Here is a 25,583-nt window from a genome sequence, read left to right as displayed (position 1 = left end):
GGCAGACACATCAACAAGACACCGCTGAATTGGCAGGAGTCAGAGGAAGCTGCCAGAATCAGCCAGAGTACCACAGAGATCCACCTGCCTCTGCCTCCCAGAGTGCTGGGATACAGGAACGTGCCACCACTCCCGCCACCACGCCTTGCGGGCACTGTCCTTGCTCTTCAGGCTTTGAGGCTTTCCTTTGGTACTGCAGACGGAGCTCAGCCTTACACAGGGTGCCTCCTTTAGTACTGCAGAGGGAGCTCAGCCTTACACAGGGTGCCTCCTTTGGTACTGCAGAGGGAGCTCAGCCTTACACAGGGTGCTTCCTTTGGTACTGCAGAGGGAGCTCAGCCTTACACAGGGTGCCTCCTTTGGTACTGCAGACGGAGCTCAGCCTTACACAGGGTGCTTCCTTTGGTACTGCAGATGACGGAGCTCAGCCTTACACAGGGTGCCTCCTTTGGTACTGCAGAGGGAGCTCAGCCTTACACAGGGTGCCTCCTTTGGTACTGCAGACGGAGCTCAGCCTTACACAGGGTGCTTCCTTTGGTACTGCAGATGACGGAGCTCAGCCTTACACAGGGTGCCCGAGCCCTAACTCTGAGCCATGGCCTTCAGCTTGAGATTTCAATTTACAAGTTGCAGAGCCATCCAGAGGTTGCTTAGGCTGACACCTGCATGTTTTTATTTTTAAAATATATTTTATTAATTTATTCATATTACATCTAAGTTGTCATCCCATCCCTTGTATCCTCCCATTCCTCCCTCCCTTCCTCCCATTTTCCCCTTCCTCCCCTCCCCTATGACTGTGACTGAGGGGGACCTCCTCCCCCTGTATATGCTCATAGGGTATCAAGTCTCCTCTTGGTCATATTTTTATTTTTATTTATTTATTTTTAAAGAGAGATGCTGTTTTAAAAAAGATTTATTATTTATTGTTATGTATACAGAGCTCTGCCTGCAAATACACCTGCAGGCCAGAGGAGGGTATCAGATCACATTATAGATGGTTGTGAGCCACCATGTGGGTGCTGGGAATTGAACGCATGACCTCTGAAAGAGCAGTCAGCGCTCTTAACCGCTGAGCCATCTCTCTAGCCCCCATATTTTTATTTTTAATTTATTTTTTGTAGACACGGTCTCTCAATGTAATCCTGCCTGCCCTGTTATATACTCCCTATATTGACCAGGATGGTCTCAAACTCAGATTTAGCTGCCTCTGCCTCCTGAGAGTTTGTGCCTTCACCCAGCTCCTCGCACGGAGAACCCACCCGTCATCGCGCAGGCCCCGCCCCTCGCCGCCCCGACTTTCGCCTCGTGAGCCTCCGCCGCCCCGCCCTCACCCGGTGCGCCTGTGCCGCCGCGCGCGTCCCCGCCCCTCGCCGCGCGCTTCGCCACGGGGAAGCCGGGAGGGCGGCGTGCGGTCGCGGTGGTCCTCCGCGGGAGGCGGCGCCGTGCGCGCGGGTGGGTGGGAGCGTGGCGGAGCTCCGGACGCTGCGGCAGGGGCGACAGAGTGCCATGGCGGCCGCGGGGACTACGGTCGTCGGTGCCCGCGCCGCGGGGAGGTGATCCTTTCCAGCACTGAGGAGGCCACGGCTGCCCGGCCGCCTGCCGTCCTCGCGGGCCGCGGCTGCGGCATGGCCGGGATCATTAAGAAGCAGATCTTGAAGCACCTGTCCCGGTGAGAGCGCCACCCCGCGTACCGGGTTCCTTCCCGAGCCCCCGGGCTCCCCTCAGGCCGCGCTCGCTCGGCCGGGCGGGCGGCTCCGGTGCAACTCTCGCCGGCCGTTGTGAGCGCTGCGTCGCGCCCGCGCCCGGGCCCGGTCTCCCCCCGTCCCTGCGCGCTGGTCACCCGGCCCTTTCCCTCCCTGACCGGCGCGGAGCCCAGCCAGGCCAGCCGGTTCCTCCGGAACACCGCTGCGCAGCCCTCCGGGCCTCTTCCCGCCACCCGAGCCGCGCCCGGGGCTGCGTCTCCCACGTCCCCCTTAGCTAGCAGCGCCGACCCTGGCTTTCTTCTTCTTCTTCTGTGGAGCCAGCTCCTCCTCCTCTCCTGGCTGACCCTGTTGCATCACCCTTGAAAAGATGTTAGCCCTTCACCCAGGGCTCGCCTTGCGTTGTCCTTTCGGACCTCCCTCCTTTATCTATCCGCTTTCTTCGCATTACACGGACTAACTGGAGAAAGGTCAGTGGAGGTGGGGATAAAGTTTCAGCAAGCTTCCCTTTAAGATGTCATGGAGGGTTTTTTTTTTTTTTTTTTTTTTTTTTTTTTTTTTTTTTTAAATCAGCCAGTGTCCGCTTGTGCGCTGTAGTCTTCTGTTAAGCCAGTTCTGTCGGCTTGGTGTTTGGGACCTGAGAGATTGGTTGGCCAGACCAGACAACTTTCAGTTATACTTGAAGGATTCCTGCTCACTGCTCACTACGGGATGATGGAATTTGCTAGAACTGGTGGCTGCAAAAATTGGAGCTAGCATGCAATTCGTTTTCTCTCCTTTTTCTTTTCTTTTTTCTTTTTCTTTTTTTTTTTTTTTGGTTTCGAGACGGGGTTTCTCTGTGTATCCCTGGCTGTTCGTTACTCTCTTTGTAGACCAGGCGATCCTCCTGCCTCCCAAGTGCTGGAATTAATGGCGAGAGCCACCACGGCCGGACTTTCTCTCCTGGGACTGGTGGTGGTTGTTAGTTGAGGTGGTCTCAGTAGCTATAGTGATCCAGGGTTTGACTGCACAGTGCCTAGTCGTGTTCAAGAGGGATGGGTGGGCAGGTGTGAGTTGCCTGCGCGGGTGCGGATGGGTAGGTGGCCAGCCCACGTCGTGGAAGCCCAAGGCTTGGGTTGAGGCGTCCTTTCACCTTCTCATTGTATGTGGCAAAAGCGTGTGAGACACTATTCCCCACCAGGTGTTCGGCATTTCCTGGGCGACACTGGCTTCTGTGATCTTAGGCTTTTCCAGCTGGATTCGCAGGTACGGCTTTGGTTAGGCACCTTACACACTCCTGGGCCTGAGGGCTGCTCCTAGAGCAGTTACTTTAGGCATCTTCAAACAGGGTGGAACTAGTCTATGCTGCAAAGGTTATTGTAGACTGTTGTGGGGGCCGGTGCCTGCGGTCCTAGCATTCTGGGAGGAGAAGTGAGGTTCTGGGGCCAGTGGGACTACAGAGTTGCCAGCCGACTTTCACTGCTCGGTGCGACAGTCTAAAGAAGTTAGTGGGACGATCACATGATTTGCTGTGTGTAAAGACTTGAGAGCCTCACAGAAAGTAAGCACTCGGTAGGACACAGGGTATTTTTATTTTGGGTCAAAACTTGTGTGACAGTTTAGTACCATTCGTAGACCTGTCTAGAAAAACATCATATATCTGACAGTTTGTCATTTGCTTTTTTTTGGTTTGTTTCTGTTTTTGTTGTTGTTGTTGTTGTTGTTTGGGGGGCAGGGTCTCTCTGTGTAGCCCTGGCTGCCCTGGAACTCCCTTTGTAGACCAGGCTGGCCTTGAACTCACAGAGATCTGCCTATCTCTCGAGTGCTGGGATTAGAGGCATGCGCCACCACGTCCTGCTATTTTTTTGTTTTTCCAGACAAAGTTTGTCTGTGTAGCCTTGGCTATCCTGGACTTGCTTTGTAGACCAAGATGGCTTTGAATTCATGAAAATCTGCCTGCCTGCGCCTCCCAGGTGCTGGGATTACAGCTTGCCACCATGCCCGGTTTATATTGACAGTTTAAAGAAATGATTATTTCACAGCTGGTGTGATAGTACACGCCTTTAATCCCAGTACTTGGGAGGCAGAGGCAGGTGGATCTCTGAGTTCGAGTCCAACCTTGTCTACAATGTTCAGGACAACCAAGGGATACATGAAGAAACCCTGTCTTGCTGGGCAGTAGTGGCGCACGCCTTTAATCCCAGCACTCGGGAGGCAGAGGCAGGCGGATCGCAGTGAGTTCCAGGCCAGCCTGATCTACGAAGCGAGTCCAGGACAGCCAAGGCTACAGAGAGAGACCCTGTCTCAAAAAAAAAAAAGAAAGAAAGAAAGAAAGAAGAACAAGAAGAAGAAGTTATTTGTTATTGAGTATGTGTGTCTTGTGGGTATGCAGGAAGGTGCAGGAGAACCAGTGTTTATGTGGAGGTTTCGGGACAACTTTGGGGAGTCAGTTCTCTAATTCCAGTTTTACGTGGGTCCTACGGGTCAGACTTGGGTGACGCGCGGCAAACACTTTTACCTGCTGAGCCTTCCTTTCTTTCTCGTCTGTGTCTTGAGACAGTGCTTCCCTCACTTTGTAGCCCAGGGTGGCCTGGAGTTAATGAACTTCTTGTCTTAACCTCTCGAGTGCTTGAATAATTGGCTCTTGCCACCATGCCTAGCTTCAGGTAGTGTCCGTTCGTCCTTCCTTCCTGCCCCCCACCCCCCCTTCTGTAGAGGAATGTCAATTTAGAACATGGCTGCTCTGGGAAGAGATCACATTCAAAGACCTCCTAGGTCTATTTAATGGGTCTGGAATACAAACACGCCTTTAATCCAGGAGACAGAGGCAAACAGATCTGAGTTCAAGGCCAGCCTGGTATAGAACAAGTATCGGGTAAAGAAAAGCTTAGGTCCGGGCATGGTGGCACATGATTTTAATGCCAAACGAATGTAAAGATAGTTTGTAGAAGGAAGCACCCATGTTTGAAAGTGATGTTGAGTTGAGAGGCAGAAAAGGTGACGAATCAGAAAAGATTTGACAGATTAGGATACGCCTAACTCTTCCAAGAAGAGAGGGGAAAAGGAAGCTACTTAAGAGGCAGTTTTACCAGGACAGAAATAGAGAGAGAGCTGGCTAGCAGAGAGAGAACTCAGGTGAAGACTGAAGGAGCCAGAAGATTAGAGCAGATTGCTGAGTTAGTTTGAGGCAAAGCAGAGCAATTCCAGGCTGAGAGAGAAGCCAGATTGGATAAAGAGTTTGAGTCAGAACAGCTGAGTCAAACCAGCCAGCCCAGAGCTCAGAAAGAACAAGAAAGAGTGAGCTCATTAAGCAGTAAGTCTCAGAGGCTGAAACAGTCTAGGCCTAGGTTAGACTGTACAGAGGCAAGAAGCTTCCAGAACTAGGCCTAGGTTAGCAGGAGGAGGCAGTGAGCCTCCCAGATAACAATTGAGCCAGGAGAATAAAATTGCTTTTACACCTTTCTTTTCTTTTTTCTATCTCCCCCCCCCCCCATTTTCAAGACAGGGTTTCTCTGTGTAGCCTTGGCTGGCCTGGACTCGCTTTGTAGACCAGGCTGGCCTCGAACTCACAGCGATCCCTCTGATACTTACCTCCTGTGTGCTGGCAGGTAATTTCTTTCAGAAGTTTTTGTGAGAGTTGTGATTGCCTAGCGCACACACCTGAGTCTCTCACAGCATCCTGGGATAAATGACTAATCCTTGCTGTAGCCCAGTTCTTGGCCTCGCCTCTCCTTTTCTCTTCCCTCTTCCCTTCCCCCCTCTTTTTTCCCCCTTTTCTTTTCTTTTCCTTCTTTTCTTTGGGCACAAGGTCTCAGTATGTGTAGCCTTGGCTGTCCTGAAACTTGATATATAGACCCGGCTGGCCTCAAAGTCACAGCGATTCCCCTGCCTCTGCTTCCCAGGTGAGGATTAAAGGCGGCACCACTATACCTGGCTGCAGCCCCTCGCTTTGTCCTGAGCAGGCGAGCCTAGCAGGGCTGTGTGACTTGTCCAGAGGATAAAGGCGTGTGACAGCCTGCTTTCTAACCCTGGGTCACTTCCCCTATGCACACACGTGTTCTGTGCACCTTCTGTGAACATGAGCTTTTAGTGATATGATACATGCTGAAGCCGTTGTTATTTTTCCAGACATGGTGTCATGTAACCCAAGCTGGCAACAAACTCTGTCTTCAAGTTCTGGGAGAAGAAAGCCTTTTTTGTTTTAAGTACAGTAGGAGTAGTATGCCGTTTCTGATTTCCTGGGGGTCAGGGTGAGGAGGAAGAGGTCATGTTTAGGCTGTGACTTCAGGCCCCCCACGGAGGAGTAGGCTGTAGATCTGGCTGGAAAGGCCGGATTACCAGGGCCTTTGTTTACCCTGGACTCAGTGCTCAGTCGCACGTGACCTTGATATGTTTTGTTTTCACCACCACAAGCAAGAAAGGAGCTGCAGCTGTGTGGCCTGTGAGGCTGATGTGAAGGAGGAAAGCTGGGAAGTGTGCAAGGCTCCTGCGTGAACCGTGCTGGGTGTGTGCCACTGGCTCTCTACGCTGGGTGCCGCTCTGGCATTGGCTCTCTACGCTGGGTGCCGCTCTGGCACTGGCTCTCTATGCTGGGTGCTGCCCTGGCACTGGCTCTCTACGCTGGGTGCTGCCCTGGCATTGGCTCTCTACGCTGGGTGCCGCCCTGGCACTGGCTCTCTACGCTGGGTGCCGCCCTGGCACTGGCTCTCTATGCTGGGTGCCGCTCTGGCACTGGCTCTCTACGCTGGGTGCCGCTCTGGCACTGGAAAGGTGGCTGGGATTTAGTGTCTATCAGGGGTTTCACCCACGGTTTGGATGACTTGTCCAGTATGCATATCTTTAATGCCCCAGTAAATGTTCATTTAAATGGACCCATTAAAAGAGCCTTACTTAGCAAGTGAAGTAATTATTTATCTAAAACATTGTCAGAATTATGTAGGTGTGGTGGTGTGTGCCCAGAATCCCAGCATCCCAGCACTTGTGACATTGGGGCCAGAAGGTCTTGGATTTAGGGCCAGTGTGGGCCATCTATTGTTTCATAAATAAATGCTAAATTAAATTTGTCACTAAATTAGGCTCTTAGTGTTTGTTTTTGTTTTGTTTTGGTTTTTTCTCCCTCTTCTTGGGAACCCTGCCTGTTCAGCCTTTGGAGCATTGGCACTACCTGCGTAACACCACTCCTTTACTAATGGCCTTGAATCATGCAGGTAGGAAGATGTGTGACAGGATGTGATGTCAGTCAGGGCTCTGCAATGGAGAGGGGGAGAGCGGACAGGACAGCTCCATCCAGCTCTGCCACTGTTGATCAGGCATAAGAATACAGAAGAGGGGGCAGGAGAGATGGCTCAGAGGTTAAGAGCGCTATCTGCTCTTCCAGAGGTCCTGAGTTCAATTCCCAGCAACCACATGATGGCTCACAACCATCTATAATGAGATCTGGTGCCCTCTTCTGGTGTGCAGGTGTACATGCAGGCAGAACACTGTATATGTAATAAATGTTTAAAAAACGAATACGGGAAAGTAATAGGAGCTAGCAAAATATGTCTGAGGATGAGGTTGTCACAGTGCCTGACATGTAAGTAGCTTAATAAAGAGTAGTTGTACCAGGTGGTGGTGCACCCCTTTAACCCCAGCACTTGGGAGGCAGAGGCAGGTGGATCACTGTGAGTTCGAGGCCAGCCTGCTGAGATAGTTCTAGGAGAGTTCCAGGACAGCCAGGGTTATTACACAGAGAAACCCTGTCTCAAAAAGACCAAAATAGTAACAACAACAATAATAAAATAAGGACTAGTTGTAAAATAAGCTCAGAGGAGTTGGGGATAGGGTCGTAGCATAGATGGCAGAATGCCAGCTGCCGCTTTCAGAAACTCATTGAAAACTTTAGTTATTTACTCTGAGTGACTACAAAACGTCAGTCTGGCTTTTTAGAAGTAAGTGCTGGAATTCAGAGGTGTAGGAAGTGTCCGAATTACTTTTGGAGACAAGAAAGCCTGACTGGGTTGAGCTGTTGCTGTTCCTGGTCATGCCTGGCAGTGCTCCAGAGTGTCAAAGCACTGCAGGGTCTTAGTGATCACCGGGGCCACCCAGCCCACCGCTGAGCCCCTGAGCGGTGCAGGCCCAGGTCTCAGAGGCCGCCGGGCAGGCAGTGAGTCCGCTTCCTGTGCTAGACTCGTGGTAACACTCACGCCCTGTCCGTCTCCTTCCTCACCGTCTAATGCTGCTTTAGAATAAACCACTTGTGTTTACTCAGCGAATTTAAAGAGTCGTCCGTAATAAGCATCTTGCAGTCTTGTGATAACGGTTTGGTTACTAGTCTGGGCTTTAAGCTCACTGTATAGAGGAAGCATAGAGTTGGCCAAAGTCACAGCTTGGAGCCGCTGTGACGCTCCGCGGGGGTTGCTTGGTTCAGACTGAACGCAGCACCCCGAAAGGCCCCTGGTGGGGAGCAGGTCCTCACACTGGCCCAGCAGCTCCCGAGCCCTCATCTGCCTGCTTTGTTACGTCATCTTGCTTGTGTCACATGGCAGACTGCACCAGTGTATGTTACTCTGGTAATGGGGATATAATTTAATTTCCTTACGCTTGCTGTTGCTGAATATTATGTGTTTTCCTAGTTAGAGCCATTATGAATAATAGTGTGTGCCTGTAGGAAAGTTCTAGGACACGTCTTCTGGTGACAGATGAGCACACACCTGTTAGGAGTCTCTTTAAGAGCAGGGTTTTGGCCTTTTGGGTTGTAGACCATGTGTGGGTTTTCCTGAGTGCATCCTACATGACGTGCTAACTGGCACACGCCCACGATGGAAGAGTGTGGGGATTTGGTTCTAGGTTCTGTGGTAACACTCGCTTATTTCTGTTTTTCACTGGGGCCGTTCCTGAGGATGCATTAATTTCATTTTGAAGAGCTGGATGTGATGGCTCCCAACAATTAGGAGGCTGAGGCAGGAGGATTGCCTGCAGTTTCAAAGGCCAGGCTGGATTACAGTGTGGGGCCTTGTCTCAAAACCCACAGGAAACAAAAAGAAAAAGAAAAAAAAAAAGACCAAAACCAAAACCCTTACTTGTGGTAAAGCCAGATGTGCTCTTTGTTCTCAGGCTCTGTGTGTGATGCCAAGGACGGAGCTCTGCATGGAGTAGCACATGCTGCCAGCGAGCTGGGCTCCCTCGGCTCTGTTCAGTTTCAGAGAACATGTGATGCCATCAGAATGTCAACTTAGAAAGGGACAGTGAGTTAGGGGCATTTCTAACCATTACACGAAACATGTCTGACTAGGATTGGATGCGACAGATCTTTGAGCAGGGTTTCTCTGTGTAACTCTGACTGTCCTGGACTCACTTTGTAGACCTGGGCTGTTCTTGAACTCACAGAGATCCGCCTGCCTCTGCCTCCTGAGTGCTGGGATTAAAGGCGTGCGCCACTGCTGCTGCCACCGCTGCAGCCACCACCACCCAGCCCAGGCTTTTGCTTCTTTTAAAAAGTACGTTATTTGCTGGCCAAGGCGGCGCACACCTTTAATCCCAGCACTCGGGAGGCAGAGGCAGGTGGATCCCTGTGAGTTCAAGGCCAGCTTGATCTATAATGAGAGTCTAGGACAGCCAAGGCTACACAGAGAAATCCTGTCTTGAAAAACAAAACAAACAAAAAAATGTACTTATTTTAATTTTTTAAAAAAGTTATTTTTTTTTAAATCGTATTTCTTTATTATGTGTAAGGTGTTCTGCCTGCAGGTACAACTGCACACCAGAAGAGGGCACCAGATCTCATTATAGATGGTTGTGAGCCACCATGTGGTTGCTGGGAATTGAACTCTTGACCTCCGGAAGGCGAGCCAATGCTCGTAACCTCTGAGCCATCTCTCCAGCCCAATTATTTTAATTTTTAAGATAAATTATAATTTTAAATTGTAATTATGTCATTTCCCCCCTCTCAACTCTTCTGGATACCCCCAGCCTCTTCATATGTTTTTTCTGCGGAGACAGGGTTTCTCTGTGTCGTCCCTGCTGTCCAGGAACTCAGGCTTTAGACCAGGCTGGCCTCAAACTCACAGAGATCCGCCTGCCTCTGCCTCCAGAGTTCTGGGACTAAAGGCATGCACCACCACGCCTGGCTGCTTAAACTTTTCTTTTGATGGCTGTTTCTTTGAGACAGGGTCTTGCTATGAGGCTGAAGCTTGCATAGAACTCTTATATAAGACACACACACACACACACACACACATATTCTTATTTATAATATATGTTATGTGTATATAAGGTTCTTATATTTCTGCCTCTGTTCTCCACCCTCTGGACTACTAGCTGATTAGGGAGATTGAATCCTTGGGGCAGGGTTGGCCTTCACTGACAGGAGAGCCAGTTTCTCTTACTTGACTCTTTCTTGGAGACCACTTGACCAACTGAAACAACAGTAACCAGGAGCAGGAAGAGCAGCAGCCTTCCTCCTCCTCTTCTTTGGAGTGTCCCTTGGTGCCGCCCCCCCCCCCCCCCCAGGGAGAATTCCAAACTAAACTATCTGCAGCTGGCAACGTTCGGGCCCCTGAGAGTGCATAATCACAGTCACCTGCTGAGAGCTAGCCTCGTACCCTGCACCAGGGATTGGAACAAAAACATGCTCACAGAATTGAATTGGTTTTTTTGTTTGTTTGTTTTTTTGAGACAGGGTCTCTCTGTGTAGCCTTGGCTGCCCTGGACTCGCTTTGTAGACCAGGCTGGCCTCGAACTCACAGCGATCTGCCTGCCTCTGCCTCCCAAGTGCTGGAATTAAAGGCGTGCGCCACCACGCCCGGCCTTAGAATTGGGGTTTTAAAGAACCTTACACTCTGACTACACACAAATCTTGGCATAGGGGCCTCGCTGCTTTTTTCTGGAACATTTCCTCCTAAAGCAGACAGATTTCTGGGTTCAAGGCCAGGCTGGTCTAGAGAGCGAGTTCCAGGACAGCTGGGGCCACACAGAGAAACCCTGTCTTAAAAAACCCAATATGTTTATTGTAGAGAGTGTGTGCTCACCAGCATGTATGTGGAGATCGGAGGACAAATGTGCGGACTCAGTTTTCTCCTACTTAATTTGGATTCTGTCATCATCCTTGTGTGACCAGTATTTGACAGAAGAGCCGTTCCTCCTGCCCCAATCATATCTGCTTTCCCTTTTTCATGTTCCTGTGTGTGTTGTGTCCCTGTGAGTGCATGACTTTGCATGTGTGTGGCAGGGATATGTACTGTGTGTGATTATGCGTTGATATTGACGATGATTCTTCATTGTTATTCAGACTTACTCCTGGAGGCGGAATCTGTCAGTCAAACTCAGACCCCCAAGTACAGCAAGTCCCAGTGGCCAGCTTGTCTGAGGCTGCCCTGCTTCCACCTTCCGAGGCTGGAATTACAGGCAGCCTGCCACTCTGCCTGGTGTTTACATGGATTTCGGTGTAGTAGTAAAAGGGCTATTAATATCTACCACTAATGCATATAATACATAATTTTGACAGTTTTTTTTAAGCCACTGTCATATCAACAAAAGACACAGACACCTGTTAGATTTTGAATATGCTCATACACTGGAACTGGGCGGGCTGACCCCTCAGCTCACACAGGAACTGGGCGGGCTGACCCCTCAGCTCACACAGGAACTGGGCGGGCTGACCCCTCAGCTCACACAGGAACTGGGCGGGCTGACCCCTCAGCTCACACAGGAACTGGGCGGGCTGACCCCTCAGCTCACACAGGAACTGGGCGGGCTGACCCCTCAGCTCACACAGGAACTGGGCGGGCTGACCCCTCAGCTCACACAGGAACTGGGCGGGCTGACCCCTCAGCAGTCTTGCTGTCTCCCAGCCTCACACCCAGGCCATTTGCTCTAATCATTCCTAATTGTGCTACTTTCCATCTGAAATCAACTCAACACTCGCGCGCGCGTGCTTTCCATCTGCTGCGTCCCTCCAGCCATGGGAGGCAGGCTCCTCCTGGCCACTTGCTTCTCCCTGCACTGACCCCTGGTGACTCTGCTTTCTTCCTCTCCTCTCTCTCCCCTCTTCCTCCTCCTGTGGTCCACTGTCCTCCTCCAAGCCCTCAAACCTTTGCTCTGCCTTCCTCAGTTCTGCCCAACCCAGGTATGTGGGCAACTTTATTTAGCCAGTCAGGGATAATTTGGGAGGCAAAGTTACACAGCATCACTTTGGTTATGTGAGGATTTGCCCGTAGAACAGTAAAGAACCCTGGGTGAGTGAGTGAGTGAGTGTGTGTGTGTGTGTGTGTGTGTGTGTGTGTGTACACGTACGTGTGCACTCGTGCACAGTTAACATCTGAATACATGGTGGCTCCAGATTACCCACCACCATCTGTGCTCTGGCCATTCTGCTTGTGTGGCGAGAACTTTAACCACTGGGTAACCTCCCAACATTACGTTTCTAGACATTTAATACAGAGTGTGGACGAGCGCTTTCTCAGTGTGCTTAAAGATGGCCGGCAGCCGTGGCAGGAGCCGTGGGGGAGACACCTTAGCACAGGTGCATCTTAGTCCCTGTGCTGTTGCTGTGAGGAGACATTATGACTGAGGCAATGTTTTAAAAAACAAAATCCCAAATCATTCAATTTTACCAATAAAGACTCAGGAGTCAGATGTTGAGGTGAAAACCTGCTAGTTCAGAGAGGCAGAGAAAGCACCAGCTGACCTTCCTCCTCAGCTCACGTCCCAAAGGAAAAACTAAAAACCAAAAGCTTGCTAGCTTAGTTGACAGCCCAGGAGGAAAAGCCAAAAGTTAAAGACCAAAGAGCTAAAAAGCTCTTTCTTCTCCATGCTGTCTTAAATACCCCTCTCTCAGAGCCCCTCCTTTCTACTTAACCCCTGTCAGCTGGTTTCTTGTTCTGCCTCTTAACCTCAGGTTAACTTTATTTTATTTTAAAGATTTATTTATTTATTATTATGTATACAGTGCTCTGCCTGCATGTACATCTGCAAACAAAGGAGGGCATCAGATCACATTATAGATGGTTGTGAACCACCATGTGGTTGCTGGGAATTGAACTCATGACCTCTGGAGGAGCAGTCAGTGATCTTAACTGCTGAGCCATCTCTCCAGCCCCCTGAGCCATCTCTCCAGCCCCAACTTTATTTTAAAAGATTTATTTATTTAATGTATGAGTGCTTCATCTGCATGTACACCTGCAGGCCAGAAGAGGGCACCAGATCTCATTATAGTTATGATCCACCATGTGGTTGCTGGGAATTGAACTCAGGACCTCTGGAAGAGCAGTCAGTGCTCTTAACCTCTGAGCCATCTCTCCAGCCCCCAGGTTAACTTTATGAAATCCTGTGTACAGAAAGTTCTGGGATTAAAGGTGTGTGCTAAGGCTGAACCACACCAAGCAAGAAACAGGTTTTTACAGTTCACAGTCTCTGAGTACATAGTGGGATCACCTATCCTGCAACAAGGCAACTCTTATAAAAGAATACAATTTAATCGGAGTCTTGGCTTACAGTTTCAGAGAAGTAGTCTGTTATCATGGCGGAAGCAGATGGGCTGTAGCTACCTGTAATTGACAGCTTAACATCCTGATCCAGCTAGCAGACAGAGAGAGACAGAGCAAGACAGACACACACACACACACACACACACACACACACACACACAGAGAGAGAGAGAGAGAGAGAGAGAGAGAGAGAGAGAGAGAGAGAGAGACAGAGGGAGAGGGAGAGGGAGAGGGAGAGCTCGTGCGTGAGACAGAGAGACACTTGAACCTTGCCTGGCACTCCCCAGAGACATAGCTTGTTCTGTAAGAACACACCTCCTAATCCTTCCTCAACAGTTTTGTCAACTGGGACCAAACATTCAAACATATGAGCCTATAGGGACCGTTTTCATTCAACACCACAGGGTGAAACAGCCAGACTGTATACACTTGCTTGGTCCCTTAGAGAATTTCCTTAAGCATTAGAGGGCGTTTAGTTACCGTCACTTCACAGAGCCTGGTTAAAGAGTCATCACTGAGAATGGTTTTAATCTAGCCCAGCTCCTTCTGCCATCTGGGTAGTGGTCCCCTCAGCAGAGGGGACCCTGGGAGATAAAATGGCTTAGTAGATAAAAGTACTGACTTGCCACCAAGCCCGGGGACCTGGTTTTGGTGGGAGGAAAAACAAAAACAAACAAACAAAAAGAAAAAAAAGCCTCACAGAAATAATATGTTTTGTTTTAATTTGAGGTGTGGGGGCATGGGCCTGCTTTGGCCTGTCCGCCACAGCTGACGATGCTTTGCCTTGTGCACTGGCAGAGCTGTGGTTTTGCCAGCTGCAGATAGTTGCTGTGAACTTTTGGGAGGATACATAAATGCTAGGCCCCCGGAGGCGGGCTTGGCTGTGGTTTATTACTTGTGCTCAAAGAGGAAACAAGAAGAAAGAAATTAGATTCAGGGATTTCCCCCGCCCCCAACTTCTTTCTCTTCTAACTAGTGATAAAGGGGTAAAACCTGGGATGGGAAGAAAAGAACCCACACAGGCAAGCTCTGGAAGGCTGAGTGTGTGCCCGATATGTGCATGTGGAGGCCGAGCGCAGTGCTGGCTGTAGCTCTCCCACCTTATCTTTTGGGAAAGGGTCTCTTCTGAAGCTGGACACCTGTTTGTAGCCTGTCTGCCGGCTAGCCCCCAGGATCAGTTCCTCCCCGCTTCCCCCAGGTGCTGGGGGTCCAGGTGCCACGGCAGTGCTTCGCCTTTCTGTGGTCCTGGGGAATCTAACTTGGCTTCTTCTTCTTCTTCTTTTTTTAATTTAAAGATTTTATTTATTATGTATACAGTATGATCAGATCATATTACAGATGGTTGTGAGCCACCATGTGGTTGCTGGGAATTGAACTCAGGACCTGTGGAAGAGCAGTCAGTGCTCTTAACCACTGAGCCATCTCTCCAGCCCCTAACTTGGCTTCTTACATGTGAACAACAAGTACTTTACCAAATGAGCCCCCTCCTTGAACAAAATTATAGCACATGGAGTCCGTGAATTTAATATCACACATGCATGGAGAGATTTGCTGCACAGCAGCAGATAATAAAGCAAGACAGAAAAATCTTTGAAGAAGTAATGGCATTGGGGATACGGCCCAGTTGATAGAGACTTTGCCTAACATACATGACGCTCTGAGCCCCATCCTTACCATCACATGCCAGTGACCTTAGCACTCAAGGAAGGAGGTTCAGAGCCCAGTGTGGTGGCGCACATCTGTAATCCCAGCACTCAGGGGAGGCAGAGGCAGGCGGATCTCTGAGTTGAAAGCCAGCCTTGTCTACAGAGTGAGTCTAGGACAGCCAAGGCTACACAGAGAAACCCTCTGTCTTGTGGGGGGGCACAGGGTGGGGGAGCAACCAAATTTAAATTTGGACAAAGGCTCTCAATAGGCATTTCTGCAAAGAAGACATGCGTATGACCAATAAGCACAGGAAGGATAGACCAGGCTGGCCTCGAACTCACAACTGTTTGTTTGCCTCTGCCTCCCAAGTGCTGGGATTAAAGGCGTATGCCACCACTGCCCTAATCCCAGCCCTTGGGAGGCAGAGGCAGGCAGATTGCTGTGAGTTCAAGGCCAGCCTGGTCTACCAAGTGAGTCCAGGACAGTCAAGGCTACACAGAGAAACCCTGTTTCGAAAACCAAATGGGGGGAAAAACAACCCAAAACCCTTCGGTTTCCTAACATTCTGTTAGAGTTTTGCAAGGATGGTTGACAGCCTTTCTATTGCCTCTTTGGCAGATTGCATTTCTCTGGCAGAGATGAAGGTGATCAGTCTGTTTTCCAACTTGGTTTCCTCTCAGCCTCTGTGTTCAGTAACAGTAACAGATGGCCTGAAAGTGTTTCCTTGCACACTTGACCGGAACAGACTCCAGGCTGCGTAATACTGTGTTCAGTTAGAACACAAGTGCTGGATCAGGTCAGCCAGGGGCTATGGAGGACGGAGATGTACACGGCAAGGCTCCGCTCAAGAATTCAAATTCCTGTTGTTCCTGGAGCGTTCTGTTGGCTCCTGAGGCTGGCGCGGGACTCTTCGCCTGTCTAGTCTAGCCGACTCTGTGAAGGGCCTGGAGTTTGCCGTGAACGTTTCCGTGTCAATACTGAGAGAGCCCCTTGGACTTCTCATTGCATTCTTGAGGCCTCAGTTCAGCAAACCTCTGGCACCCCCACCAGCCCCCCCATCACATAACATAACATAACAGCTGTCTCCATAGATCAACTTTTAAAACCTATTCTTTTTTGTTTGTTTGTTTGTTTTTTTGAGACAGGGTTTCTCTGTGTAGCCCTAGCTGTCCTGGACTCACTTTGTAGACCAGGCTGGCCTCGAACTCACAGCGATCCGCCTGCCTCTGCCTCCCAAGTGCTGGGATTAAAGGCGTGCGCCACCACGCCCGGCTTTTAAAACCTATTCTTTATCATTGCTAAAAGGTCCAGGAAATACCAGTTTAGAGAATTTTTTTCATTCGTTTGTTTTAATGATAGTACCATTGTGTAGCCCTGGCTGGGCTGGAACTCACTATGTAGACCAGCCTGCCCCTGAATCTGTCTGTGTCTGCTCCCCGGTTCTGGGATTAAAGGTAGCACTGTGTTCTGGCCCTAAGGGTCCAGCCTGGGGCTCCATGTTTGCTGGGCATGTGCCTTACTTGTAAGGAATTCTCGCTGCCTCTTTGGAGAAACTTCTAAGATGGGATCTGTTTACTATTGGTGAGGAAGATGAGGTTCTGCATTGCGTACAATATTTCGGTCAGTGCCAGACTAGCCATGTAGTGTGCTTATATCCTCCAGCCTAGGTGTGCAAGGTGCTGGTCTACCTAGATTCTTGTAAGTGCACTCAGTGAGGAACTTGCCTGGGAGCACATCACTCAGCAAGTGCTGCACGCTGCACAGCCACCACTGCGGTCTGCTGATGTGCTCGAAGACTGCTGAGGAGGTCAGGGCCCAGCATCTTACACCCGCGAAGCAAGCACTCTGCCGCTGAGCTAAAGCCCACTCCCAACTTGAAGAACTTAGAGAAGCAGAGTCCACTTCTGATGTGCGATGCGTGCTGTTTGCTTTCTACTGCGTTAGCCGGCTGAAAACATGGCACCTGCGCGGTCACCAGCCAGCACCATGGTGGGGACTGGGGGCTGCTGCTGGCAGGGACATGAAGACGTTCTCAAGAAGAGTCTTGCTAATTCCACTGGGTTGGTGAAGTTCAGAAATGTTTCTGATGATACTATACCATAACTTTCCATAAAAATTGGAATTTGGGCTGGAGAGATGGCTCAGAGGTTAAGCATACTGACTGCTCTTCCAGAGGTCCTGAGTTCAATTCCCAGCAACCACATGGTGGCTCACAGCCATCTATAATGAGATCTGGTGCCCTCTTCTGGCGTGCAGGTGTACATGCAGGCAGAACACTGTATACATGATAATAAATAAATATATGTTTTAAAATTGGAATTTATTCCACTTACACAAGCTCCACAGGCTATGGTGACTGCAAACGGGGAGATCCTAACCCTTTAGGGTTTGTTGTTGTTGATTTTTAAATTGAGTTCTGGGGGTTGAACTCAGGGCCTTGGGTATGCTTGGGAGGTTGTTTCTGACTAGCTACACCCCCAAGCATCCTCTAACCGTTTCTGAGAGAGGCTTCTAAGTTCATACTGTGCCGGGAACTGAGTGTGGAGGTGCACTCCTGTGATCCCAGCACTTGTTGGGCTGAGGCCGTAGGGTCATGAGTTCAAGGCAAGCCTGGACTTTATAGCAAGACCCACTTTCTGGAGCCCAAATATGTGGGAGGATGTGTAACTGTTAGAGACAAGTGTGTCCTTGTGTTTAAGGATGAGCACCCACAGGTCGTGGTGCTTGTGTGGTGGGTTAGTAAAGGAGTCCAGCGTAAAGCTAGGAAGACCTGACGTGAGATATACACGACTTCAGCAGACTCGTTATAAGCCGTGAGATTGAAGCTGCTCTTAAAATATGTATGTGTGTGTGTTTGTGTTTGTCCATGTATGTGAGTACCCATGGAAGCCAGCAGTGGGTGCGGGGTCCCCCTGAAGATATACAAGCAGTTGTGAGCTGCCTGACACAGATGCTGGGAACCGAAATTGGTCCTCCATACAAGTATTCTTACAAACGGAGGCATCTTTCCAGCCAGCTCCAGGAAATGTCTTGTCTTGTTTTCTTTTCTTTCTTTCTTTCTTTTTTTTTTTAAAGATTTCTTTATTCGATATACAGTATTCTGCCTGCATGTTACACCTGCAGGCCAGAAGAGAGCACCAGATTTAATCGTAGATGGTTGTGAACCATTATGTGGTTGCTGGGAATTGAACTCAGGACCTTCAGAAGAGCTGGCAGTGTTCTTAACCTCTGAGCCATCTCTCCAGCCCTTGTTTTTTTTTCTAGACACGGTTTCTCTGTGTAGCCTTGACTGTCCTGGACTTCGAAGACCAGGCAAGCCTGGAACTCACAGAGATCCGCCTGCCTCTGCCTCCCGAGAGCGCTGGGATTACAGGCGTGCACATTTATTTTATCTCAAACAGATGTTTTGGAAAGAACACAATGTAGAAATTAGGTCTTTAGTCACCTCCCGCGGCCTCCTCCTCACTGTCTTCTTTATAAAAGGTCTTCCTACGTGGGCACGGCAGCACACACCTGCCGTCCCAGGACTCAGGAAGCCAAGGCAGGATTGCCACTGTAAGAGGGACAACCTGTCCTGCTGGCCGTCATCCTGATTTTGTCGGTGCTGAGAAAGGTGGCTAGAGGAGGGAACTTGGTCCTGTGAATCCCTTGCCGTGTGTGGCGTGGAGGAAGCGTGCAGGGCCGCGTGATGGCAGGCACGCTGCGCTTCCTGGTCTGCCTGCTCTCCCTGGCAGCCTCCTCCCTCAGAGGGACCCGCTGTCCTCCCCTGCTTTCTCTTGTTCTGTTCTTTAGGAAGTGTTCAAGTAGACGGGCCTTTTCTCACTCCATTTTTGTTTGCTTGTGGCTAGGCCATCATTTCAGGGAAAGAAGGAATCCTTTTCCCACTGTGGCAAGCTGGTTTTCAGAGGAAAGGATCCATTAGTAGAAAGCTGGTCTCTGGTTTAAAGAACAAAGCTGGTTCATACTTTGTTGGTTTTAAAGAACTGTTTTGTTTTGTTGATTTTGGTTTTTTATTTGACAGGGTTTTGGTTTTTTTTTTTTTTTTGTTTAACTCTGGCTGTCCTGGAACTCACTCTTTAGATCAGGCTCGCCTTGAACTCACAGAGATCTGCCTGCTTCTGCCTCCCAAGTGCTGGGATTACAGGTGTGCGTGCATGCCTGCACACACACATGAGGTTTAAATAAATTAAAATCGTCCTGAGACTTTCTTTTTCTTTTATTCTGTTCTGGAACTAAAGGGAAAAGCTGCCCTTGGCCCTCTGAAGCTTTGCTGGGAGGCTGTAGCTGTGGTGAGAACGGTTCTCCCATGTGTTTACACCGTCAGTGGCAGTCCCAGACGTAGGACCAGCCTGTGACCTTCTTCATGAGTGGGGGATTTTGGCAGGTGGTGAAGGTCATGAAGGGCCCAGGGCCTGGCAGTGCACTAGGAAATGATTCTCTTAGGAATTAAGTTGGTTTTGGAGACAAAGGCTGCCGAAGTGTGCCGACCTGCTCGGGTCTTCTCTTTAGATGTGAGGTTAGCTAATGGCTCCTCGGAGAGGGGACCAGGTGTAATCCCCCTTTGCGTGTCTGTTCTCGAAGCAGGTGGCGGAGTGTCAGATAAAGCCTGTCTGGGCATGCACTGCCCTCCCTCCGGGCTTCACCTAGCAGTGGTCAGCATGGCAGTAGTCATAGTTTGGGATATCATTTTCCTCAACTTCAACGTTATTTAGAAGCTAACACAGGCTGCCACAGTTAGATGGATGCTTGCAGACGTAAGACACAGAGTGAACGCAATGGTTGAAACACTTCCATGCCCAGGGCCCACAGGAGTGTGTGCCGTGCCTAGTTGGGTCCTTTCATGAGTGGTTGATGCACTCTGAGCTTGGGGACTGTAACTTCTGAAGTCCGTGGCAGACAAGCCTGCTTTCCGTCCTGGAGGGAGACCCTGCTTCATCCCTCGCATCTGCTCTGCACACACGGTCCTGACAAGTGGCTTGAGTGAGCACTGAGTAGGGCTACATACTCTTGGAAGCACAGAATAGTACCAGGGACCCTAGGGGACTAGCTTCTCCAGCGCCGTGCGCACATAGCGGGAGCTGGTGGGGGCTTTAGAAGCCTCCTGAGCAGCTGTCTGTGGTGAGCAGCAGGCCTGAGGCTCCGTGCAGCTGGAGCCTCCTGCGGCCCCCTTGCCTCGGCCCCTTTGCTTTGCTCATCATGCCAGTTTGTCCCTGTGAATTCCTTTATGTCCTGTGGTACTGTTCAAACCTCAGATCAATAGTATTCTACTGTGTCACCATTTGACCCAGTTGCTTGCTTGACTCTAGTAGGTCAGTAGCTCTTCACTACTTGAGCCTAGCAGATCCTGGTTCTGGAAAGTCGTTGGTTGAGTCTAATTTGCTATAAGTGGTTGGGTCTGCCGGATAATTGATTGTAATAGGTGGTTGACTTCTCCTTCTCCTCCTTCTTTTTCTTCCTCTTCGTCCTCCTCCTTTTTGTTTTTGCTGTTGTTGTTGTTGTTTTGTTTTTGAGGAAGGGTTTCTCTGTGTATCCTTGGCTGTCCTGGACTCGCTTTGTAGACCAGGCTGGCCTCGAACTCACAGTGATCCACTTGCCTCTGCCTCCCGAGTGCTGGCAGTGGGTCTTTACTGGTGGGTTCTAACAGGTCAGTAGTGGAGACTGTAGCCTGGGGAAAACCACAGCCTTAGCACACAGTCAGCGTGGTGCCCCAGTGAGGGTGGCACAGCTGGTGAGCAGGGGGAATTCTGGTTTTCTTTTTTTTTAAAGATGTATTTCATTATTTGTGTGTGTTGGTATGTGCATGTGTTTGTGGGTGCTCTTCACGTAGGAAGAGGGAAATAACGGGTAGTTGTGAGCATTTTGATGTGGGTGCAGGGAACTAAACTCCAGTTCTCTGAAAGCATTTTATTTTATTTTTAAAAAATATTTATTTACTTGGTATACAATGTTCTGCCTGCGTGTAACACCTGCAGGCCAAAAGAGGGCACCATATCTTATTGTAGATGGTTGCAAGCCATCATGTGGTTGATGGGAATTGAACTCAGGACCTTTGGAAGAGCCACCTCTCCAGCCAAGCCAGTTCTCTTCCTGTGTGAGCTGTGTGAGGCCACTGGAGGGGAAAGATGCTTTCCTTGGAGCCTGGTGACCCATGCATGATAAACTGACCCCCGACCTTCATATGTGTATCATGGCATACTTGCCCAAACACATGACTTATGTGCACACATGCTAATAAATAAACTAGAAGAGAAAAGCGCTAAAGTGTCATCCACAGTTGTTTCGTGTTTCTATTTAGTTGCCCCCTTTTGTCTTCTGTCGTCTGGGGCTGGGTGGTGTGCATCCCAGGCTGGCTTCAAGCTCTTCATGGCCTTGATCGTCACCAACACTCCTCAAGTGATGGGGTCACAGCTGTACACATGCATCTGGCCTGGCCGCTCTGTCTTTGGGGACTTGGATGTGGGGAAGCCGTATTGCTACCCCTCCAGCAGTTTCCTCAGACTCCCCACAACATTGTCAGTAGGACGGGGACGGGGACTGTCACAAGGAGTCTCATCTCATGCCTCCATGGTGGAGACCGTGCGGTGACTGACAGTTGCTGTGGAAACAAGGGTGTTTTACTCTCACCCTTTGCAGGTTCACGAAGAATCTTTCTCCAGACAAAATCAACTTGAGCACCCTGAAGGGAGAGGGCCAGCTGAGCAACCTGGAGCTGGATGAAGAGGCTCTGCAGAACGTGCTGGAACTGCCCACCTGGCTAGCCATCACCAGGGTCTACTGCAACCGGGCCTCCATCCGCGTGAGCGTGGGTCCCGGTGCTGTGGCTGCCGTGAGCCTGAGGCTTGTTTACTTGAGGGGAGGCGTCACAGGCCTGTCTTTGCTTTCTTCTTTCAGATCCAGTGGACCAAGTTGAAGACACATCCGATCTGCTTGGTAAGGGCCTTTTCTACTTGAAAGTCATCTTGTTCTCTTGTTTTGTGAGACAAATGGCCTCACTGTGTAGACGAGGCTGCTTCAGACTCCCAAGATATCCCTGCTTCTGCCTCCAAAGCTCTGGGATTAAAAGAGCATGCCCAACCGCCTGGTGTTTGTTTGTTTTTTTAATAATTAAAAAAAAAATTGTCTATTTTGTGTTATGTGAGTGTATACCTGCAGGCCAGAAGAGGGCATCAGATCTCATTATAGATGGCTGTGAGCTGGGAATTGAACTCAGGACCTCTGGAAGAGCAGCCAGTGCTCTTAACTGCTGAGCCATCTCTGCAGCCCTAAATAATTTTTTTTTTTTTTAAACTGCTTAAGCTCTATCCTTAAATTTCCTTTGGGATCCAGACAGGAAAGCAGCAGTGCGGGCTGTGTTGGTTCTGGTGGCTTGTAGCGCTGCTGTCTTGCTGATGGTCTGTGATTTCTGTGTGGAGACACTCAGTTCTCTGTATTTTTTCTTCAGTGTCTGGATAAGGTGGAGGTGGAGATGAAAACCTGTGAGGACCCGCGCCCCCCCAATGGGCAGTCCCCCATCGCCCTTGCTTCAGGACAGAGGTTAGTTCTGTCAGCCCAGGTGGAGAGGAAGGATTGATTGATTGTCATGCACTGCAGCCCAGGCTGGTTTCAAACTTAATGATCTTCCTAATTCAGCCTTTGAATGCTGGAGTTAAAAGTGTGCCTCACTTTTCCTGAATTAAAATAAAACGTTCGTTACTGAAAAGTTCAAACATAACAACTAAAAGCAGATAGACTAGGATATCAAACCTCATGTTTCAAGTATCAAACCTCAACAATTACCAAAATTTTGCCAACTTGTTTTTCCTCTGTACCCCAGGATTTGAAAGCAAATCCCAGATGCCATATTGTACCCATGTTACTTACAGCACTATTTACATTGGGGGCACAGAGCTTAGCACTGAGACTCATCTGTTATATGGTGTGATACAACCCTCCCCCAAGCCCCCGAAACGTCTTAGGTAGTCCAGGCTGCCTTTGAATTCACGGTTGTAATTCAGGCTAGCCTTGAACTCCTGATCCTTCTGCCTCTCCCTCCCAAGAGCTGGGATTACAGGCTGTGCCACCATGCCCGCCCAGGTTTCCACTCATCTGAAGGTCATTTCATTTGTCCTTTTTGGCCTATGGGACTATCCAGATGTGCTTGTGTGTGGTGTGCTGTTCCTCTGGATAAACACTAGATGATAATGGTATGGGAAAGTTCAACTTTGGAAGAAAGGGTCAACTTCTGAGTGGCTTACGGAAGCTTATGTGCTTTTAACGTGTTGTATGCTTTTTTCATGTCCTATATTCACATTCTTTTGTGGGTGGGGACAGGGGCTGCTTCTTCCCTTTCTAAAGGAATATAACCTCTCAATTTTTTTTAATTTTTTTATTAATTTATTCTTGTTACATTTCAATGGTTATCCCATCCCTTGTATCCTCCCCTTCTTCCCTCCCTCCCATTTCCCCCTTATTTCCCTCCCCTATGACTGTTCCTGAGGGGAATTACCTCCCCCTGTATACGCTCATAGGGTATCAAGTCTCTTCTCGGTAACCTGCTGTCCTTTCTCTGAGTGCCACCAGGTCTCCCCCTCCAGGGGACATGGTCAAATGTGAGGCACCAGAGTACGTGAGAAAGTCATATCCCACTCTCCACTCAACTGTGGAGACTGTTCTGACCATTGGCTAGATCTGGGTAGGGGTTCCTCTCACTTTTTTTCTTCTCTTTTTTTTTTTTTTTTTTTTTTTTTTTTTTTTGAGACAGGGTCTCTCTGTGTAGCCTTGGCTGTCCTGGATTCACTTTGTAGACCAGGCTGGCCTCGAACTCACAGAGATCTGCCTGCCTCTGCCTCCGGAGTGCTGAGATTAAAGGTGTGCGCTACCATGCCTGGGTTTTTTTTTTTTTCTGTTTTCTCTTTTTTTGAGGCATGTTTTCACTATGCAACTGGCCTAGAACTTGCTGTCCTCAAACTTGCCGAGACCACGCCTGTCTTACCTCTTGAATTCTGAAATTAAAGCTGTGCTGCGCTGGTGCATCTCCCCTTGAAGAGCTGCTTGTAGGTGCTGGGGATGCTCAGGGGTGAAGTGCCTACTTTGACGTGTGAGGCCTGGGTTCCCATCACCGGAACCAGAAATGCTAGAGGGTTGGGGGAGCCGGTGTGTCCCAGACCAGGCTGGCCTTGAACTCTCAGCTATCCCCCTGCCTTTGCCTCCCCAGTGCTGGGATTAAAGCTGTGTGCCACCCCTGCCTGGCTCTAGATTTTTTTTTTTTTATTGTTATGAGGAAAACTGATTCCAGAATTGGTTGTACTCAACAGTCCCTTGGCCAAGGCAGCAATGCAGTTTACTACCAAACCCTTGTGGATGGATTGAGGTCCTTGGATGCCTTCCGGTCCTTAAAAAATAAAAATAAGAAAGACAAAAGAAAAGAAATTCTGCTTTGAAGACTGTCTGTTTCATTGAAGTAGGAGGAAGACTTCTTGGGAAGAAGGGTTCAGAGGAGGGGAGTAGCGGGGAGAAGAGAAATACATTCAGCACAGGGATGAGATTTCCAGGCGTCTCTCTCTTTGTCTCTGTCTCTCTGTCTGTCCGTCTCTCTCTCTCTCGCTCTCTCTCTCCCTCCCTCCCTCCCTCCCTCCCTCCCTCCCTCCCCTTCTTTCTCCTTTCTTTCTCTTTGCCATTTCTGGCTTCTCAGGGAAGGGCTCTCGTGCCTTCATGAGGCAGCGTGGAGGTGGGAGCATTCTTGAGCAGAGGTGATGCTATTACCCCCACCTGCCCGTATTTCTTTTATCTTCCGGTTCCCTTTTTATAGTCTTCTGTGTCTTTGAAGATTTTAGAGAAACTTAGAGGCTGAAGAGTTGGCTCTGAGGTTAAGAGCTCTGGCTGCTCGTAGCAGATCTGAGTTCTGTCTTTAGCACCCTTAGTAGTTGTTACCGCCTGTAACACCAGTTTGAGGAGCCAACTCCCTCTTTTGGACTCTGGGGCATGGCAAGCATGTGATGTACACACATACATGTAGGCAGTGCACTTACATAAACGGAGTAAAGAAAAACACCAGCCAAACAATTTAGAGGCAAAGAGCAAGAAGGAGAGAAGAAGGAAAAACAAGCAGTCGTGTTCATTGTGGTCACTGTCCCCTCGCTCGTTGCAGTGAGTACGGCTTTGCCGAGAAGGTGGTGGAGGGGATGTTCATCGTTGTTAACTCCATCACCATCAAGATCCACTCCAGGGCCTTCCACGCCTCTTTTGAACTGTGGCAGCTCCAGGGTTATAGTGTCAACCCCAGCTGGCAGCAGAGTGACCTGCGTCTGACCCGCATCACTGATCCCCTCCGAGGAGAGGTGACAGCCTTAGCATTCTAAGTGGGGTGAATAAGGGGAGGGGGAATACGGAGTAGGAGAAACCCCTAAAGGACGCTGTTCCTGGTTGGAGCTGTCCCCACTCTTGGGAAACCCGGGATCCTTTTCCGTTGCTGTTGCCGCTCAGTTACGGACCCACTGCCTTCTGTCGTTAGCCGAGAGCAGTGGCTCGGCCCATAGCTCTCCTGTCTCCTGTCATCTTGCCCGCAGAATCAAGGGATTGTACGTTCCTTCCTTCCAGGTTTTGACGTTTAAGGAAATAACTTGGCAGACGCTTCGAGTTGAGGCAGATGCCACAGAGAATGGCGAGCAGGACCCAGTCACCACTCCGTTGAGGCTCATCACCAACCAAGGCCGGATCCGGATAGCCCTCAAGAGAAGAGTGAGTGTGTGCTCCCTGCCGTGAAAACTCAGGGTAGCACTGGTGCTCTGCCACTGTCCTCAGTGTTGCTGGCCCC

At 49.7% G+C, this 25,583-nt stretch overlaps 1 protein-coding gene across 2 annotated transcripts in view; it reads left to right on the top strand.

Moving 5' to 3' along the window:
• The first annotated feature begins 1,356 nt into the window (after positions 1–1,356).
• The window catches only part of BLTP3A (bridge-like lipid transfer protein family member 3A), a 42,780-nt gene continuing 18,553 nt past the window's right edge, over positions 1,357–25,583 (top strand). The window contains exons 1-6 of one of the 2 annotated variants that reach the window (XM_084754169.1): positions 1,357–1,669; positions 21,425–21,587; positions 21,683–21,721; positions 22,233–22,324; positions 24,918–25,107; positions 25,367–25,507. In XM_084754169.1, coding sequence (XP_084610295.1) covers positions 1,626–1,669; positions 21,425–21,587; positions 21,683–21,721; positions 22,233–22,324; positions 24,918–25,107; positions 25,367–25,507 — 669 coding nt within the window. In that variant the 5' untranslated portion in view covers positions 1,357–1,625. The other variant, XM_084754170.1, reaches the window with a different exon arrangement.

Source organism: Acomys minous (assembly GCF_964271855.1).
Source record: "Acomys minous genome assembly, chromosome: 13".
NCBI classification, from domain to species: domain Eukaryota; kingdom Metazoa; phylum Chordata; class Mammalia; order Rodentia; family Muridae; genus Acomys; species Acomys minous.
This window is presented reverse-complemented; position numbering and strand designations above follow the sequence as displayed.